The sequence below is a fragment of the Hermetia illucens genome, chromosome 5 (assembly GCF_905115235.1).
Source record: "Hermetia illucens chromosome 5, iHerIll2.2.curated.20191125, whole genome shotgun sequence".
NCBI classification, from domain to species: Eukaryota; Metazoa; Arthropoda; class Insecta; order Diptera; family Stratiomyidae; genus Hermetia; species Hermetia illucens.
In genome coordinates, this window is record NC_051853.1 from 70,789,088 (window position 1) to 70,809,909 (window position 20,822).

Genomic DNA, 20,822 nt, shown 5'->3' on the forward strand with positions numbered 1-20,822 from the left:
AACTTACAAAGGCTAAATCAATGCCACGATTCGTTTTCAAAGGTCTTCCATTGGATAAATGAGAACCTCTATATTTTTGCGGCGGTTGGTCGGTCATTAAGTGAGGTGTTGCAAACAGCGATGACGTCCCTTTTATATACCGTCGTAAACCTTCCGATAGTCCTGTGAGGAACGTTAACAGTAGACTTTTCATACAAACTAATGAGCTGCTTCACCACGATTCTGAATTGTATAACATGGGGGGAAATATCCCCACTTATAGATACGAATTGCTCCTCCAAACAGAAGCAAATTAATGGTTATCATCATCACATTCAAGTGGAATAAAGTCGCTGACCTTGACTATCTTCAGGCGGAACTTTTTAATGCAGTCTCTGCAGAATTGAAATCATTCGAAAATGCTGAAAATGTGAGATCTTTCCCAGGAGGAAGGACATTCGTCTTGAGGGTCATAGCTAGGGGGTATCTGCGTGCTTCCTGCTGTACCTGGAATTCTGTTATCAAAGTGCTTGAATGTATCAATAATTGAGATGATTTCGCTCCTGCCTGTAGGAGCAGTCCATATTCACATATTATGGCGACTTACGCTTGAGAATCGTAGTGAAATGTTTTTTCCAATTCTTAATTTGCTCATCATCGTGGATGAGGAAACTACATTTGCAAATACTTTCGTGATGCGGTATGCAGCAAGCTTCACTTGAGCGGCACAATAATAAATTCCGGGCCTGTCGGTGACAATTACTTATATTCGCCTACCTGCTTTCAAGTTTCTACAGCCAACCAGAGCTTATTGCGCTAATTCAAGATATGCCGAACAATTTGAATTACGAAAGCGAAAATAGCACTTTCGATGGTTACATTTTTCTTCAATACTTTCCAGGGAGGTGTTCAAGATGTGTTCAAAAGAATAATCTCCCAATGCCAAACGATAGCTTCATCACGAAGGCTGCCTGTGTTGACCTTAGAGAATTTAGGGGGATGAGACTCTCCTTCATTCGGAAGACTACACTAGTGCGTAGCACTGTACTGTTGAGATGTTTATCATTCTGGACTGGCAACTATCAGTCAATATTCTATCGGAAACCAGGTTCCAGAAAAACCTACTTTCAGCAAGCTTGCCAGGAAACAAGAATATAATGGCACAAGTGGAAAATCCCCAGAGGCCAACCACCTCGCTGCTAACCAAAGAATATCCAATCTATGTGTCGCTGAAGTTGGAACAAGCGAGAATTCTTGAGATCCAATCCAATCGTAAAACGTTGACAAAACCAAAAGATTATAGCCGGAAAACTAGTCTCTACGCTTAGCATAGTAGCCGTTCCTGAAGCGTTAGGTCTCAGATGCGAATTGCCAACTGACAAATTTATATCCCTTTTAGTCACCTTGTACGACAAGCAGGGAATACTTCCAGCTAATTATCGATCCGCAGCTTATGGGGAAGTCATTACCTCAAAGGATCATCAACTTGCTTACTCAACTACTTAATAGTAAATCCTATTAGACCGAGAAGAGTTTATCTCACCTGCACTCTGAGACGACTAAGTGTTACACAGTCATTCAGACTGTGGTAACTCCTACCTTTCCCTCTCCCAAACGAGCTTGCAACCATCTATGGCGGAGTTACAATAGGTAGTTATGAAGTTACTATATATACTTGTCAACATCACAGAATGGGTACCACATTAGAATGGGTGTGACCAAAAATAGTATCCAATGGTATTTTTGTTTCTAATAGTTGCTCTTATAAATAGTCTAATAGTTGCTCTTATAAAATTTATATAAGGAAATAGCAAACCTTATGAAATGTGGAACTACTATATATCTCTTGTTTTTAACTATTTACTATTTTGGCTTAGTGACACTTATTTGAAGCTGTACTCCATATCGTAGGGTTAAATGTAGAAATGGTCTTTCTGGACACTGAATTGGCAGTTACCTTCCATGTAACTCATAGTTAAACCAATGCCGCTTTTAGCATCCAGCCTACAAGCAAGGAAATGATAAGACTTTTATTTTCGCTCAACTTACAAAATATATAACACGAATATGGAAGGCATCGTCTCTAGGGTCTCTCTAATCAACAGTACCAATTTTACTTCAGAGCAATAATTATTCTACGAAGCAAGTAAATAGCGAAAGTGGACTGTCGCCTCGTTTCGGTTCTGTGTCTATCAGTTAGTAAACTTATCTTAGATACTCTATCTAGAGCTATTGCGGATCGAGCGCCAGCCACATATTATGAAGTATGTGAAAATCTCTTGCTCGTACTAGCGAAAAACGAGAAAATATTCTCAGTCAATTTCCGACGCTTCCAGTGTGAGGTTCGAAATTGAATAAGTTCAAGTTTTTACGGGAAGTGTTTTTCGTGTAATCAATTTTGTTGCTATTACCCGACTACTTTTGGAGGTATGTAAGCTTTGACCTTTAAACCCCAACTATTAGACTAATAAGGGCACTAGATGTAGCACCATAAAGTCACTATCAGCAACCAAAACAAGATACTTTACATCGGAGTATATAATTAGTTTCACGAGCTGAATAAATCACTGAAAGATCAGATACACATACATATGTATAGCCTGTAAATGGGCCCGGCCCATGATCGCTAGATCTATGAAGTGAATTAGAATGCCTGGAGCTTCCTAATATGTCTCCAAAATTGGCACCTCAAATTGTTGAATGAAAGCAACTTTTTCCCAAAATTTTTGTTGTTCTTGCCACTTGCTTCCTACTCCCGATCTCGTGTTGCTAAGATCAAGGCTAATTTGATAGTATCGTACGATAATCTGTCCTGCTCATGGCAACACACTCACTCGATTATTTTTGGACAGCACAACTATGATAAACAAGTGTGGCGAGGAATCGCGATATCATAGACGCTGGGTTTGATCTACGACTATTATTAGTTGATGGAAATTATGACTATTAATTGATAGTTTGCTTCGTGTGGTATTTTCTTATCAGCCATTTCATTTTCACTGAATTTATGATTTGATAAGTAATCTGAATGACCCCCTAATTTTGCAAAATGATAAGATTAATTAAAGTAATTTTTTTCAATGTCGTTTTTGTAACAAATGTGTATAAATAATTTCATTTTTTTATTAGTGGTAATTTAGGGTTTTCACTTTTTCTCAAGAAAGCAAACGTGATAAGATGTTAAGATAAGATATAAAGTACCTTGTGAAAATTGTTTATAAACAACATACAGCTGCAACCTATTGAAATGAGTTTTACATATGGACAGATTGGTATTGTTTCGAAAATACGTAAAAAAATTATGAAAGCATGTTCATTTTTAAAACTTAATGTCTAGAACATTCATTGACATTTTTTTTTGAAAATTAACTAAGCTTTGAGGAAGTCGAACGAAAAAAAAGTCTCCTAATCCGTAGTTTATGTGTTGTACGCTGCTACTGTTATTTATTTAAACTCTCTCTCTCTCTCTCTCTCTCAAAAGTGGTTTCCCCAAATATTTCAGTATTTTGTAACTAAGAAACAAAATTTTTAATTTACCCCACAACAACAACAACAGTAATACAACAAAAACAAACATTGCTCATATTCTTAGCGTCGATATATACGAGGTTACTATAGAAACAGAGGGATGGTCGTTTAGAAAAAAAAATATGTATCGTTATCTTTCATATTTGCAACGATAACGATCGTTTGCATATTAGTTATTCCTCTTGTATCTGGGCTGTTCAAAAATATGTGAAAAAAAGTCAATTATATTTTTAAAAAATGCATAAACAAACTTCTATCGTTACACAAGAACTTTATTCAATTTTTGTTTTGTTATTAAATTTTATACGGAGGGGAATCCCCTGCGGTCTTCTATCGTCAAGCGTAAATTTCAGACATATTTTTGGGAATTAATTGCAAAGCAACCCTTGAAGACAATCTAATGATTTTTTTTATTTAATTTATATATGTTTTGACTTTTCAAAAATGCTGTCGCTGTTTTGAGTTTGTGCACCCAACAATTTTCTAATAAACTATCAGAAGACAGATTCTCGTATATCGATTTCATCAACTGTACAATCTGGGATTGATGGGAATTCTGTCATACTGAAACCTTGTGAAAGTCCTTTAGTCCTCAGCGTGACAACATTTGATGAGGGGAGCGGTCGCAAAAATAACACCTCTTCATATTCCCCCTCCGAAATATCCATAAAGGAATCTGCTTTTCACGAAACCCTCTTATGGCGTGTCCTTAACATCATCTACTTTCAAAATATGAGAAAAAATATCGATTTATTGAAACCACGACGGTAGAAGACCTCCTTAATAACTGATCGAAACTATAATACAATTTAAATAATTATTGACAAGTTCAAGCTGCCAGTAGGGAATTAGTTGGATGCTCGCAGATCGAAGCGCCTCATTGCAACAGAAAAACGCTCTGTTGTTGGATGTGGTAAAAAATTCACAGAAGCTCTAAACGACACCTACAGGCAAAGTTAGCGCGAGTACGATCAGGTGAGCGTTATATGATAATGGTTTATTCGGAAGGGTTCCAAGGAAGAAGCTACTCATATCAGATATCAATCGAAAAAGCTGGGTAAACTTTGCAAAACAGTATCAAAATCATGATTTTTCCTTTTAGAATAATGTGATATTTAACGATGAAAACAAATTTAAAGTATTTGCCAAAAAAACGCTCGTCAAGATAAGGAGGGAAAAAATCAGGAACACTTGGATAAAAGTAAAGCACGATAGAGGTTCGTTGATGGTGTGGCGGTGTATTGCGTGTGCACAAAAAACAAAATCTTGATATTTAAAAAACAAGTCGGGAAACCGGAAGCTTTGCTGCAAAATCTGTGTGGTGCTACGATGAACTTAAGGGTGGTTTCCCAATCAATTATTAAAAATTATGGCAATATACTATTATTAACTTTATTTGAATAGACATCGGTATGGGGGGTATTTCGGAGCCTAGACACCATATAGTGGCATCCTCCTAATTTTTTTTCGACTAGGTAGTTTCTGAGAATACTTCCGGGAAAAAAAATGATCACTTTCGACCCCTCGCACTCCCAACCTTTGCAACAAATGTCAAAACTAAGACCGGCTTTGGAAAGCACTTACCGCGGCCTTTCATATGATACCCCACATGACTATATTTGGTGAAAAAAATTAACACCCCTCTTTTGCACGTATGCCCTAAAATTCGGCATAGAATGATGTAACTCGCTGTATGCGTGAGTGTTTACAGTTCCCACCTTTCTACCAAATTTGGTGTCACTCACTATAACCGTTTCCGAGAAAAATGCATGTGACAGACAGGCAGACAGTAAATCGATTTTAATAAGGTTTGGTTTTACACAAAAGCTTAAAAATTTCCCGGAAGTGGAGATAAACTGTAATTGTATAGCAGCTGGATCATTCAGCAGGACACTGATGCCAAACATATAGCTCCAAAAATTAAGGATGTTGTACAAAAAATAGATATATTTTATTTCTCAAAATCACTTTGCAAAGGACTGAAATAAAGCAGGAAAATGTTTAAAGTGTGATGTATATTTTATTTTGACGTTCACTGTATGCGCTAATTAGCAGTGCGATAACGAGTTCAATCTTGTGCAGTAGGAGGAATGAAAATGCAAGTGAAAATGAATAATATGTTGAATGATGGAACTTCTGTAATTACTGAAATGTTATGCATAGGGTCGGTTGCCATCACTTTTGCTTGGTCTATTAGTAATTACAAATTGGTGACAAATGAGAAGTTAATTTCCAAAAATTAGTACAGTCAAACCTGTCTAATGGGACCACTGACGGAACCGAACAAGTATAATTACAAAAGGGAAACAGGAAAGAATGTACATATATAATATGTACATATATAATATGTATTAGCCACATCATACGCAGTGTTTTATATAAATACATATGTATTCGTCTTAATTAATCATCATCATGATCAACGGAGCAGCAACCGGTATCCGGTCTAGACCTGCCTTAATAAGGAACTCCAGACATCCCGGTTTTGCACCGAGATCCATCAATTCGATGTCTCTGGAAGCTGTCCGTAAATTGATTTGTGTGCCTAGAAATGTGAGAAAAATTTACATTAATTTAATTGTAACTTGACAGTTTCAAACCACTACCCCCGTGAGTTGTTGAAACCTTGGAAAATTGTAATTAATTAATGAGCATTTCAAAAAAACCTTTTCAAATGGATAGCAGATGATTCTACTATGCTTAGACAGGAAAATACAGCCTTATTTTTTTAAGGCCTAGTCTATTGTAGGAAATCAATGAAATCAAAATTGCATCCTGTCTGCCTGTTGCCTGTTACCCAGGGTAAAAATTATGCAGGCTTGGTTTGAAAATTTTACGGCTCCCTCATCCTTTTTTTTGAAATTTCTATTCTGTATCCCGAGAAAACTCCAGGTCAGTTGCGCATTTCTTTTGACTGTATTTTTCTTTTTTTTTTTTTGCATTGCACCTAAATTAATTATACCTTTCTTTCGTGGGTTCGGTACGTCCTTTGATGAAAAGTTTGCAAGATTTTGGACTATTGCCCCTTTAACATACTTCGTGAAACCAATAGTTCGTCATTTAGGTCTTAATATACCAGGTCATCTTTAGCGTTTTTTTCAAATATCCTTTCCTATAAGTGCTTGATCTTATCAATAGTTTCTTCAGACGCGCTTTCTCAATGCCCTTTAAACTTCGAATCAAATTTTGGGCTTCTGCTTTCATTCAAGTTACATTGAAAATACATACATTGATGTATGATCCGGTTGGAAGCCTTACCATCGGGCTATGCACAGGTTATTATAATTTGCAGATATGGAAAATATTTTGAGGTTACAACTAAATATTTGTTTGTGTGTGTCGTAAGATTTGTCGTAGAAACTATGCTCCTATGTGTTTCTCCTACACATGATGGTCGAAGATTGTAACCGCGAATCGCTAACGGAAGAGCCTGAAATGACATCTGATGTGTCTTTTTCTGTTCGCAGAAGATATATTGACCGCAACATTGAAAACACTGAAGAATAGGCCAAGCCTAACGGGGTACCTATGGAGGTCAAAAAGCTACTAGCGTACGTTTGCACATTCCAAGGAGTTTTCCATAATTGAGGGAAAAGCAACAGTCGATCTTGCTTAATAAAACCAAAAGGGAATTCATCCTGCCATCTGCATACAGATCCCGCTGCGTGCTGGCTGTAGCCGACGATTTCCTCGAAAGAATGCTAAAGTTGGGACTAGCAGAGGCTAGTTAAAATGCTAGGGGGCTTCCTGAGAAGTAGCACGGTTTCAGCCTGAGAGCTCTGGGAGCAATTGAAGATTTAGTGGTTAATATAGAACAAGCTCAAAGTTGAAACACTGCTCGCCGCGCTGGACACAAGGCATTCAATTGCTTTAGGTGGTGTGTCATGTGAAAGGAACAAATAACGTGCGGAACCCAGGGATCCACTCTAGTTTCGATCTATGTGATACGATATGTCGGTTTCATGTCAGACGCGCAATACGGAAAACTAAACCATTTGATATTAAGGACTCCGCCATGGATGGAAACTCATACTCGTTACAAAAAAACGAACTTATACTTCTGACGAAATGACACATATTGTTAGAAGTTATGAACAATTATTGGATAACATATGGTATTGGTAACAAAGAAATTTAGATATCTAGGCATAATGGTTGATACCACACTAAACTTCTGGGTTCAAGGGAAATACGCACGAATTAAAGCAAGAAAAATTGTCGGCATGCTAAGCAAGCTGATAGCAAATATCGGAGGTTCTACATGGGAGCAAACGTAAATTTCTAATGACTAATAAAAATTCAACACTCCTCTATGGCAGTGGAATCTGAAATGATTCACTTCAGGCGCATATGTAGAATTCTACTGACCGTGCAACGTATATCCGTACTTAGCTTATCGTACAGCATGTGAAGCAACAGTCATATTTATTTCCAGCGTCATGATCCAGTCGAGAGCAGAATCTCAAACAATTCAGGAACCTGAGCCCCAAAACAAGACCTTCCTGAGATAAAAACAAATACAACAAATAGACCGAAAAGGATTCTGGCGAAGTAAACTTCTGTCTAACGCAATTCTTGACCGGGCATGGATATTTTCTCAAAAATGTTGAAATGTGAAATAAATGTTTGGCATGTTAGCTACATTGTTGAAAAGATTGTTGAAAATATGACCGAAAGCACTATTAAAATTTGGTGAAGATGTTGTGCGGTAAAAACAATGTCTAGATGAAGCACCGCGAAGACCAACAATTAATCCAGAGCATCGAAGGAGAAAATTGGAATCGAAGGTTTAAAGGCTAGGCTCCGAAATACCTTCCATACTTATATCCCTTCAAATAAAGTTAATAATAGTATATTAATATAATTTTCAGCAACTGGCCGCAGAACTCCCCTTAAGTTCATCCTAGCACCAAGAAATTTTGCAGCAGCGTAAGCTATAATATAGAGCTTGATCCTACCTTGGTGAAAATCGCACTATTACTAACAAAGTTATGATAGGTCAAATTTGCCACTTCTTTAGAAATTCAAGATCACCCGAAGTGAATATTCTCACATAATATATGCGTATATTACGTGTTACGTACTAATGGGAAAAATTCACATTCAAATGTCTTTAAAAAAGAAATACACAAAACCTTTCATGTCTGAAGCGTCCAGCTTCCGGTTTCCCGACTTGTTTATCAAAAGATCTGTTTCCTTGTTTGCCTTAATATTCAATAGCTATTTCTTTGCATATTTTGGTTGTTGTAATCTAGATGTATGAATTTTGCAATTCATTCCTATACACCTAAATTTCGTCTGTGCTAAAAAAAGTATCATCAAAGCAGGTTGCTATGCTCTTTTATTCGAGGTAAAATGCGCAATAACCCACAGATAATATTCAGGCAGAAACTACTACACGTATAAGGGAGTGTGAGAAATTCCAGTCACTGCCTTCATAACTTATATTGTATAATCTTCGCCATCAACCTGTCTTGTCAGGTAGTCCATTCAATCAAGTGAACTCAAAAATATTGACCCTTTTAAAAGTAAAATTGATCCAGGTAAAATCCAAATCCTGTGGTAACCTTCCCTTGTTCTTAATGTTTTCGTGTTTATTTGTCAAATCAAATTCAGGATGTGAGCAAAGATGTTTCTTTTAGGATAGAATTGAAATTCGAACGTTTTAATAGAGTATACCGCGAATAATGATTTTTTTTCTCTTGCAGAATCATTAATATTCTTACCCCATCTTCAACCATGAGTCCACCGCTGTTAAGCAAAGAAATTCCTGATATTGAAAATTTATTATCACTAAATCCACGAGTGAAAAGCAATTGCTCGTTAGTACCATCTGTGGAAACTAAAGTGAATAAAAAACATTGGAAGCGCAATAGTGATAGGTCCTGTACGGTGAGTCGATACTGCCATATTTGTTACCTATTATTGATGCATATACGAGAATGACACCAATAAATCTGACTCTCGTTCATTACAGTCGACTTCTCATCTTAAGAACAACTTTGATGATATCAAGCACACCACCCTTTCGGAACGAGGAGCATTGAAGGAAGCTGCCCGTTGCTTGAAGTGCGCGGATGCTCCTTGTCAAAAGTCGTGTCCTACGCAATTGGATATAAAGAGCTTCATTACGAGCATTTCAAATAAGGTACGTAAACTATACAATGCTACTTTTGCTGCTTCATCTAATTTTTGTAATTCATTTGAAATGTAGTGTTCAATGTGGCTTCCCGAAGCAGTATAAACACCTTTTTGTTTAAACATGAATGGTTCCAGACACCAGTATATCAATCCAAATCAATACCTTAAACATAAAGATAAATCTTTTGTAGTGAAACCATTACTTGCAAATTAAAAAAGAAAAATATTTCATTGTAGAACTACTATGGTGCAGCTAAAGCAATATTCTCGGACAATCCCTTGGGTCTTACCTGTGGCATGGTATGTCCAACTAGTGATCTTTGTGTGGGAGGCTGCAATCTGGAGGCTTCCGAGGAGGGTCCCATCAATATTGGTGGCTTACAACATTATGCCACCGAGGTTTTTAAACAAATGGGCATTCGCCAAATTCGCCCTCCAAATCAGAAACCACTGGCCCATCCCAATAAAAAAATAGCACTGCTGGGAGGTGGACCGGCTTCACTGTCTTGCGCTACATTCCTTGGACGCTTGGGATATACCGACATTACAATCTATGAAAAGCGCAGCTATTTCGGTGGATTGAGGTAATTTACAAATCAACTTATAACTTTCAAGATCCTTGATCAATTTAATTAATTGTAGTTCATCAGAAATTCCTCAATACCGTCTTCCATACGAGGTGGTTGATTTTGAGATTCAACTAGTGAAAGATTTAGGAGTGAAATTTGAGACCGGTCGTGCACTTTCAATCAAGGACATCACTGTTCAGAAGCTCATTGACGCCGGAACTGATGCTGTGTTCTTGGGGATTGGATTACCCGAGCCGACAAAAAATAAAATCTTCGAAGGTCTAAATGAAAGTCATGGTTTCTATACTTCCAAGAGCTTTTTGCCACAAGTCGCTAATGGTAGTAAACCAGGACTCTGTGCTTGTAAAGCCAGTCAGGCTCTTCCCAGCCTATACGGAAATGTAATTGTTTTGGGTGCTGGTGATACAGCATTCGATTGTGCTACATCTGCTCTCCGTTGTGGAGCACGTAAAGTGTTTGTCGTTTTCCGACGAGGAACATCTAACATTCGGGCTGTTCCCGAAGAAGCTGAACTTGCCCGTGATGAAAAATGTGAATTTATTCCATTTTTAACACCAGCTAAAGTAATAGTGAAGAATGATAAGGTAAATCTTGAAGGGTTCAATATGGACAAATTTTGATACAAACAATGGACCCTTTTAGATCGCAGCCATGGAATTTTATAGAAATGAACAAGATGAAAATGGGGTTTGGGCAGAAGATCATGAGCAAATCACCCGATTGAAAGCCAATTTTGTGATTTCTGCTTTTGGATCAGGACTACATGATGCCGAAGGTATGTAGAGTGATTTTGTTTAAAAATAAGTTCCTAATAACTTAAAGGCTTCGCTCAGAAGCTAATATTAGTATGAATACATACATACTTGCCTAGGTGGGTAGTTCATAGAAAAAAAAATTATGTTCACCAGAAGGAAATACTTTAATTTAATGGGTTCAGGAAACCAACAGAAAAACAGCATTGGAGCATTCAAAATTCTATGTTCACCATAGCCTTGTGTATATAAGTAGCAAAATGTCTCCTCCCCCCAATGATGTGCTAAAAAGTTTCACAGGTATTCGAAACATTAGCACAGTAAAGCAGACAGAATACTAATTTGTAGCCAACCATATCATGATGTAAAGTGCACCATCATTATTCTGCCTCAAATGACAAGTATGCTAAATACATGACACCATTTGCAGTTGTAGCAATGGATACACGCGTTTGATAATAACATTTCTTGACAAGGTTTGAAATCGACGCACTTCGATTAACGAAATACTAGTAACAACGTACATAGGTGCATATCTTAGCAGCTACTTCGATCATGCCTTTGTGAGTTGGAAAACCTACACCTAATAAGAAGTTCAATTAAGAAATATCATTAGCACGCATCAATTCGAACTATTGCCTTATATAAAAATAAAATAGCCCCCAAAAAGGAATTCAAGGTTTAAAGAGTGGCCTAACGTGGATGTCTTTTAAACAACTGCGAGAGAAGAAAATAATACATTTTTTTTTATTTTGGATTATCTTATTTGAATGTTGGAAGTTTGGTGTGAAATTGCTGCTATATTCATCCTTTATATTCCCACCGGTTGTTATGGATTTTATAAAAATGGTTCCTATAAGTTTCACCCCGAATGCAGGGTTTTTACACCTTCTAGATCAATCATCAATAGGTAGAAGTTAGTAGCACCAACATGAAAACCGGAAGGTCGCCGGGCTAATTGAACCATGGCTCTGTATTAAATCAAATGTCAAATTAAGATGTCTAGATTAATTCTGTGCTGACGACTCTAGCTTAGCTAGACTCCAATTGCTTGAAACTCTACTGAGAGTGTTGATACCAGCATAACTACCGAAAGCTAAGCACGATGTACAGCACCACATCCGCACTAATCGCTTTCATATCTTCTTGAAGGTGCGTCCATTTCCACCCCAAAAGCTCACTGTTGCTAAGAAAGAATTCGACACGCTTTTAAAGCAGGATATTTGCAGACCAGCAAATAGTTGCTGGTCTTCTCCTCTGTACATGATCCCAGAGTCCAACGGCGAATGGAGATCATGTGGCCATTACAGACGTCTGAATGCTCAGACCATTCCAGACCGCTATCCCATACCACTCATCCATGACTTTGCGCACAACCTCTATAACTGCCGTGTTTTCATGACCCTGGACTTAGCCAAGGCGTACCATCAAACCCTTGTAGCTTCAGAAGATATTCCGAAAACGGCAATATACACACCCTTAGGACTCTTCGAATTCACACGGATACGCCGCAACCTTTTCAGAGATTCATCCACTCTGTCCTGCGAAACCTTAACTTTTGTTTCGTGTACTTGAATGATATTTTGATCGCTTCTTCTTCAGAATCTGAGCACAGACACAGACATCTCAGTTCTCCCTATATCGCGGAATCACAAACTGAATTCGCAAAAACTCAAACTAGCGACTTTCTAGGCCACTATGGATTGCTAGTGGATCTACAGAATAGGACTCTTATGGACCTGAGTTTTAATATGTTCAACTACAATTAGTATAGTTTAACTGAATTTACACTGGACGAATGGTTACACTGTACACTAGCTGGGATTGGTTTGGTCGTCCGGGGTCTCCAATTGTTGTTTAACTATACTCTCAGTTTCAGTTAAACACATCAAGTAATTTTAAACATTTATAAATTCTAAAACATAATTACAATATGTTATTTATCTTTCTAATTCAGAAACCAAATCAATTTTGTTTCTTGACTAAACTTCCACGATTGCTCTGCCGGCCCCGTGACTGTCACCCCACTACCAACAGATGGGTGAGCCACTCAGACGGATGGGTTTCACTTCTTGGTGAATTAATATAATTCTGGTGCGGAGCTCCGACGAATACTCGTTGATCAGCTCGCGCCCCCACACCTAGTTGAGCTTCATGGGGTACTTGAACTATATGCGAGAAAAAGCAACCAAGGCTAGTTCATCTTTAGCAAGGCTTAGCAAAACATAGGAAGGTCAAAATATATTTACTGTTTTCTCCTCGCAGTGTGTGTCATTGCAGGAATAATACCCTTGGATCTTCTATCGAATGAGGCGCACTACCTGAGAAGGAAAGCGAATCCATATGAGATACCTGCACTCTGAAGAGGCACTAGGAAGGAACTGCATAGAAGATGGCAGCAACGGTGGGATAATTTCAAAAAGGGTCAATAGACTACCCCCAATGCGTCACTACACCCGAGGAGCACATTATGTTCCATTGCCCGGGCTTCATGGGGGAGAGAAGAAGGCTGAACAACGCTCTGAACGCAGACATTGTGCTCCACAACTTTGTAGAGTAGATGCTGAGGTCAAAAGCGAATTAGATTCGCCACTTTTCAAATGAAACGAACCTGAAAAGAGTGTCGAACGCGTGACCTAAACATGCTGGTGTAGTGCAAAGCCGTTCCCGCAAAGTAGTACTTTACGGAGGTGCTGGAGGGAAATAGCTGTAGTATTGGTTGATCAGCTCGCGCCCCCACACCTAGTTGAGCTTCATGGGGTACTTGAACTATATGCGAGAAAAAGCAACCAAGGCTAGTTCATCTTTAGCAAGGCTTAGCAAAACATAGGAAGGTCAAAATATATTTACTGTTTTCTCCTCGCAGTGTGTGTCATTGCAGGAATAATACCCTTGGATCTTCTATCGAATGAGGCGCACTACCTGAGAAGGAAAGCGAATCCATATGAGATACCTGCACTCTGAAGAGGCACTAGGAAGGAACTGCATAGAAGATGGCAGCAACGGTGGGATAATTTCAAAAAGGGTCAATAGACTACCCCCAATGCGTCACTACACCCGAGGAGCACATTATGTTCCATTGCCCGGGCTTCATGGGGGAGAGAAGAAGGCTGAACAACGCTCTGAACGCAGACATTGTGCTCCACAACTTTGTAGAGTAGATGCTGAGGTCAAAAGCGAATTAGATTCGCCACTTTTCAAATGAAACGAACCTGAAAAGAGTGTCGAACGCGTGACCTAAACATGCTGGTGTAGTGCAAAGCCGTTCCCGCAAAGTAGTACTTTACGGAGGTGCTGGAGGGAAATAGCTGTAGTATTGGATGTGGTTTTTGTGGGTATGAGTCCTACACACTGCTGCAACCTAACACAACAAGAGCTTGTTAAGATTTCTATATCCATCCATAAAAAGAGATTCCTTTAGCTACCTTGAAATTTGTCGAGGTCCAAACACTGGTCCAATAATATAATAATAATAATAATCGTTGGCGCTAGGTATTGTACCTAAATCCCTCACGGCTTCCCTTGATGTCCTGGGACTTTCGCACAGTCTGGTTCAAACCATGCAGAAGTACACCATTCTGCATACGTGCTCGATGTTGCGGGGAGTACTCGACGGATTCTCCCACTGACCTACCACCGGCCACCACCACCAGTGCCCCTTTAGTTTTTAAGCAGGTAGGATCGTCCGAGCCTAAATGCTTGGCACTTAGTGCTAGTATTAGGTAAAATCCGGCATCTGCCGAGATTGTGATAACTCGGAAAATAATAATCGTTGGCGCCATAATCCATATTGGATCAGGGCCTTGAAGTGTGTTAGAGCACTTCATTCAAGGCCGTAACGGTACACTACAGGACTACAGTACCCTGTAGAAGGCAATGTGGTCAGCATTGCGCTCGCCCGAGATTTGACTCAGGTACTCATTCATTAAAACAAAACCTTATTAAAATGGATTCAATGCCTGTCTGTCTGTCTGTCACACGCATTTTTCTCCAAAACGGCTAAACCGATCCGAACGAAATTTGGTGGACAGATGGGAACTATGAAATCCCACGCATACAGCGAGTAGCATAAATTTAGGTGGAGTTTAAAGGGGGGCTCCCCATACATGCAAAGGGCGAATTCAAAAATTTTTTCACCGGATATAGTTGTGTAGGATATCAAATGAAAGGTCTCGATTTGTACTTTCCGAAACTGACATTAGTTTTGGCATAAATTGCAAAGTGCGTGAGTAAGGAGTCGAAATGTACGCATTTGAAGTGAGACAGGACTCATTTTCGGAAACTACCCAACCCAAAAATCCGAAAAAAATCAGGGTGGTGCGCCTAGATGAAATCTAGGCCTCAAAATATGTCCCATTCCGATATCTGCTCAAATAAACTTACTAATAGTATATTACTACTTTTTAAAAATTTAATGAAAAACCCCCCTTAAATTCATCCTAGGACTTCCGGATTCTGTACCAGCATACAGGACAATATTTCGTGTATATGCGCTAAATTTCATAGAAATCAGGCAATTAACGCCAAAGTTATAGCAGTTCAAACTTAGCAATTTCGCGCGAGTTTACTGCTTCCAAAGCCATGCAAATCGGATGCTGACGTCATAATTACCCGGAATAATTGACATTCGCGTGGAATATTAAAGTCACATTTATGAAGAATCTATTTATCTGCAGCCCTTTTTAAGCTTTTGTGTAAAACACTTATGTGAAATCTAATCTTCGAGAGAGTCCCATTCCGGTATCTGCTCAAAAAATTTACTAATAGTATATTATCAACTTTTAGAAATAGACTAAAAAACTCCCCTTAAGCTCATCCTAGGTGTACCAAATGTACCGGCATAGAGGATAGTCTCGTGCATACACATGCCAAGTTCCATGAAAATCCAACTATTAGTATCAAAGTTATAGAAGTTCAAACTTATCTACTTCGTGCTAATTAACAGTATTCTAAGCCATACAAATAAGATGCTGACGTCATAATTAACGAGAATAATTGAAATTCGAGTGAAATATTAAAATTCCATTCAGGAAGAATCTAATTCTCCCTAGCCTTTTTTATATTTGATGTTGGTTAAATTGTTGGCATTTGCTAATAATATTAAACTCAGGGTGTGAGGCGTATGGGGTTGACCATTACCAACACAGGGCTTTCCATCAAATGATTTATTTAAGTCGCTTTCTAGAAAATAGAGGGCAATGGAATTTTTAGCTATATTACACGGAGCTGTCGTGCACTCGTCGCTCCTCACATCTTTTTCTTTTTGTTCAGCCATCAGTTCACAAGCGGATGCGGCTCGTGATGATCGGTTTCGTCATTTTATTTTATCAAATGCCTGATCAGGATGTAATCTTGAGACCTATAAATCCCCATCCACCATATCAAGCCACCATTGTTTTGAGCCGGCTTTTTGGTTGCTTACCATTGCTTTCGATGTTCTGACCAATACTGGTTGTTGAATTCTCGTTAGCGTGAATTACGTGACCACACCATCGAAAACGCCTCTCTTGCAGTTTTTTCACGATCGGTGCAAACCGATCGCGGATATTCTCATTTCAGACGTAATCAAAACGTGTCACGCCACCAGTGCAATGCAACATCTTCGTCCCCATTACCGCAAGACGCCGTTCGTTGACCTTTATAGTCGGCCAATACTCAGAACTATAGGTAGCGGCAGACGGACAACATTGCAATAAATTTTAGAATTGGGACGTGCGCTGATACGTCGATCACAAAGAACACCAGTTGGGGAATGGCACTTCATCCAGGTTGCGTTAATGTGTGAAATAATTTCATTACGCAGTTCTCCGTTGGCCGATAGCATTGACTCGAGATATTTAAATCGCTGAGTTCTGGCAATGGCAGTAACCTGCCCTTCGAGATATTTAAATCGCTCAGTTCTGGTAATGGCAGTAACCTGCCCAGAACTGAACGATTTCAATATCTCGGGTCAATGCTATAAGCCAATGGAGAACTACGTTATGCTCCTCACATAGGGAAACACAAAACCTTTTATACCTGAAGCGTCAAGCTTCCGGTTTTCCGACTTGTTTCCTATTTTGTTTTGTTTTCGACGAAACTTCGGTAAAGTGTCTTTCATTATCAACAAATTTAAAAAAAATCTAATTCTGTGTAGATGATAAGCATAGCAGCGGGGAAAATACCAATAGAATTTTGAACATCCATGACAAGCAAGACGCTAGACCTCAACTCCTTTGGCCATCGTCTAAGTTTGAAAGTCGCTTAAGCTGGCTGTTATGTTGAGGCCAGACACATTTGCAGAATTGTTTGAAACACGCTAGTGGATGAGATACTTCTTTTAATATAGTAATACCAAAGGCTAGTGTGGCGTAAATCTGGTAAGCTGTAGAGAGTCTAGGATGTTGATCAGATCAGCGATTTAACTTCTGCACAACTAGATCAACCATCGATGCATTCAAATTAGTGACTGCCTTGGTTGAAAGTGCAATACTATACTAAGAGGGAATTGCACAGTGTTTACCGATGATATGCAAACGGCATTCAACTCGGCCAATTAGAACCTTATATGCCCAGTTATTTAACTGCGTTTATCGACAGCTATCTAACAGGAAGAAAGCTTTGGTGTGACAAACACAATGGACGCAGCCAATGAATCAATGGTGTGAATGGGTTTACGTACAGAGTGTTGGACTCCAGCAACAGTACCCGGTCGGACTACCAACTAAACACCTCACCGTCACGAGAGAGCTAACCTAGAACCGTTTGACACATTATTTCGAGCTAACCCTCCCACTCTCCCGATTTAGGGAGCCTTCAGGTCAAAGAATTCCTTTCACCAATGGGAGGGAAAAGAAGGAAGGGAATTGCAGCACGTGTCCATCTGCCAGCACTCCTCAGCATCTCTCTTAAAACGTCTGGAGGCAGCTCCCCTGTGACTGTATAAAGTTGTTAACTGCCCCAGTTGCAACGGCATTCCGGGGGATCGCAGTATGTCTTCTTCCATTGTCCTAGATTCGCAGAAGAAAGAAACAGTCTAAAGGAGACCTTGAGGAGAAATTCTTGCGCTCCAGAAAAACTGGAATGCAGTTAACCAAGAATGGAGCGAACTCAACGCAGATTATTAGAGATAGAGGAGTCGAGAAAAGCGCGGTTGTGAATGCTGCCGATGGGCGAAGTAAGATGTAAAAGCCATAAACAAAACTATTAAAAGGAAAAGATTCCAGTTTAACTATAGATTTTATTTGAGAATTGCAGACACATGTTTTGGACACAACATGTATCCTTCTTCAGTACTGGGATTGTAATTGATGTGATGTGATTTACAAAACCAGTACTGAAGAAGGGCACATGTTGTGTCCAAAACACGTGTCTGCAATTCTTAAATGAAATCTATAGTTAAACTGGAAAATTTGGTCCCTATCGAGTTCCTCCATTTCGTTTTAGATCTTTTTCAAGAATTGTTGCATTTTTTCTTTTTTCCTATCTGTTGCAATAGGCGAAATAGTCATATATCGCGAATTAAGTATTTTATTTTAACATGTTTCTGGAGGGGGAAGTGCTTCAGCTTCAGCAGGCCAAATGCTCCCGAATGCAAATTTTAAACAAAGACTCCGTCGCCCATCGACAACTTTAGTACTGGGACATTTAAGGCTACAACAGTACAAAACCATCTCAAATCAACTGCTTAAATAATTTATGAATAATAAAAAAAATAAAGATTGGATCAGAGTAAAAAATATGCTTTTTTTAACTTTCAGTCATCCAGGCCATGGCACCAGTCAAATTAACCAAATGGAATTTGCCCGAAATCAACCCCAAAACTCATCAAACATCTATTCCTCAAGTTTTCTGTGGTGGAGATCTTGCAGGATCAGCCGATACAACTGTTGAGTCTGTAAACGATGGAAAAACTGCTGCTTGGTATATTCACTGCTATTTACAGGTACTGTAGTTTCTTCGAGATTTTATTGGCATTACTTAAAAGCTAATTACAGGGAATCACATTCGATAAAACACCAGAATTGCCACTATTTCATACTGATATTGATCTGGTTGATATTTCTGTGGAAATGTGTGGAATTAAATTTGAAAATCCATTCGGATTGGCATCAGCTCCACCGACAACTAGTGCAGCAATGATTCGACGAGCATTCGAACAAGGATGGGGATTTGCTGTTACAAAAACGTTTGGATTAGATAAGGTTAGTTCATCACCAAATGTGGTAGAAACGTTTTATTAACTAATCATTATTGCATTTCGTATATTTCAGGACCTTGTAACTAACGTATCACCACGTATTGTGAGAAGCATAACATCTGGTCATAACTACGGACCGCAGCAAGGTGCTTTCTTGAACATCGAGCTGATCTCGGAGAAATGTTGCGAATATTGGACCCGTAGCATTACTGAATTGAAAAAAGATTTTCCAACGAAAATCGTTATTGCTAGCATCATGTGTACCTACAATCAGGCCGACTGGACTGAATTAGCTCAAATGGCTGAAGCCGCTGGTGCCGATGCGTTAGAATTGAATTTGTCATGCCCTCACGGCATGGGTGAGTCTGGGATGGGTTTGGCTTGTGGCCAAGACCCTATTCTTGTCCGAGATATTTCACGCTGGGTTCGAGCTGCAGTGAAAATTCCATTCTTCGTAAAACTAACACCAAACATAACAGACATTGTAGCAATTGCAATGGCGGCTAAAGAAGGCAATGCAGATGGTGTGTCAGCAATTAATACAGTTCAAGGACTCATGAGTGTCAAAGCTGATGGATCCCCATGGCCAGCAGTGGGCACCGATAAACGGACCACTTACGGCGGTGTATCTGGAAATGCCACAAGACCTCAAGGCCTGCGAGCCGTTTCCTCAATTGCTAACAAGCTGCCAGGCTTCCCAATTCTAGGTATTGGAGGTATTGATTCAGCTGATGTTGCATTGCAGTTCTTGCAATGTGGAGCTAGCATTGTTCAAGTATGCTCATCAGTGCAGAACCAAGACTTCACGTTGATTGAAGATTATTGTACAGGGCTCAAAGCGTTACTATACCTGAAAGCAAATCCCCCACCAGGAATAGCTATTTGGGATGGACAGTCACCGCCAACACGCAAAGTGCAAAAGGGAAAACCAGTTCAAACAATATTAGATGAAAGCGGTAAAGTATTGCCTCATTTTGGTCCATATAAGAAACAGCGCGAAGAAAAGCTGACGGAGCAGCGAAGCAAGTCTGGATGTGTATTAGAAGATAATAATTCCGTGAATGGCAACACCATTCCTAATAGGACTGTAAATCCTGCGCCGAAAATCAAAGATATAATTGGCTTAGCTTTGCCACATATTGGATCATATAAGAGCTTGGATAATAAGAAACAAGTCGTTGCTCTTATAGATGATGTAAGTGTGGATAGTTTCTCCCGTTACATTTCTTTGAGAATTTCTTTATTTTTAAGGACATGTGCATCAATTGCGGAAAATGCTATATGGCATGCGCTGATTCTGGTTACCAAGCAATCACTTTTGATTCCGAAACTCATATGCCGCATGTGACTGACGATTGTACTGGTTGCACCCTTTGTGTCTCAGTATGTCCAATTATTGATTGCATTAGGTAAGCATTTTTATTTCAATTGTAATATGTGTGTTACATTTCTACTTTTTTCATCATAGCATGGTGCCAAAGCAAATTCCGCACATAGTCAAACGAGGCTTGGATAAGGTTCATCACACACACGCACTTAGCCCAATGCAGTAGAACGAATGTAGTCCAATTTTAGAAAATTTCTATTTTTACGTAAAGTAATTAAAAAAATAAATGGGATTAATTGAAAAATGAATGGGAATTTGATTAATTA

The 20,822-nt window shown here is 39.1% G+C and overlaps 1 protein-coding gene across 1 annotated transcript; it reads left to right on the forward strand.

The window, feature by feature from the left end:
• Positions 1-2,265: 2,265 nt before the first annotated feature.
• Positions 2,266-20,804, forward strand: LOC119657313 (dihydropyrimidine dehydrogenase [NADP(+)]). Its single transcript, XM_038064171.1, has 11 exons — positions 2,266-2,406; positions 9,216-9,399; positions 9,485-9,655; positions 9,886-10,232; positions 10,291-10,822; positions 10,881-11,013; positions 18,730-18,914; positions 18,967-19,173; positions 19,243-20,364; positions 20,421-20,578; positions 20,638-20,804. Exons 2-11 carry the CDS (start codon positions 9,247-9,249, stop codon positions 20,720-20,722), a joined length of 3,093 nt encoding a protein of 1,030 aa, XP_037920099.1. The 5' UTR covers positions 2,266-2,406; positions 9,216-9,246; the 3' UTR covers positions 20,723-20,804.
• Positions 20,805-20,822: the final 18 nt, after the last annotated feature.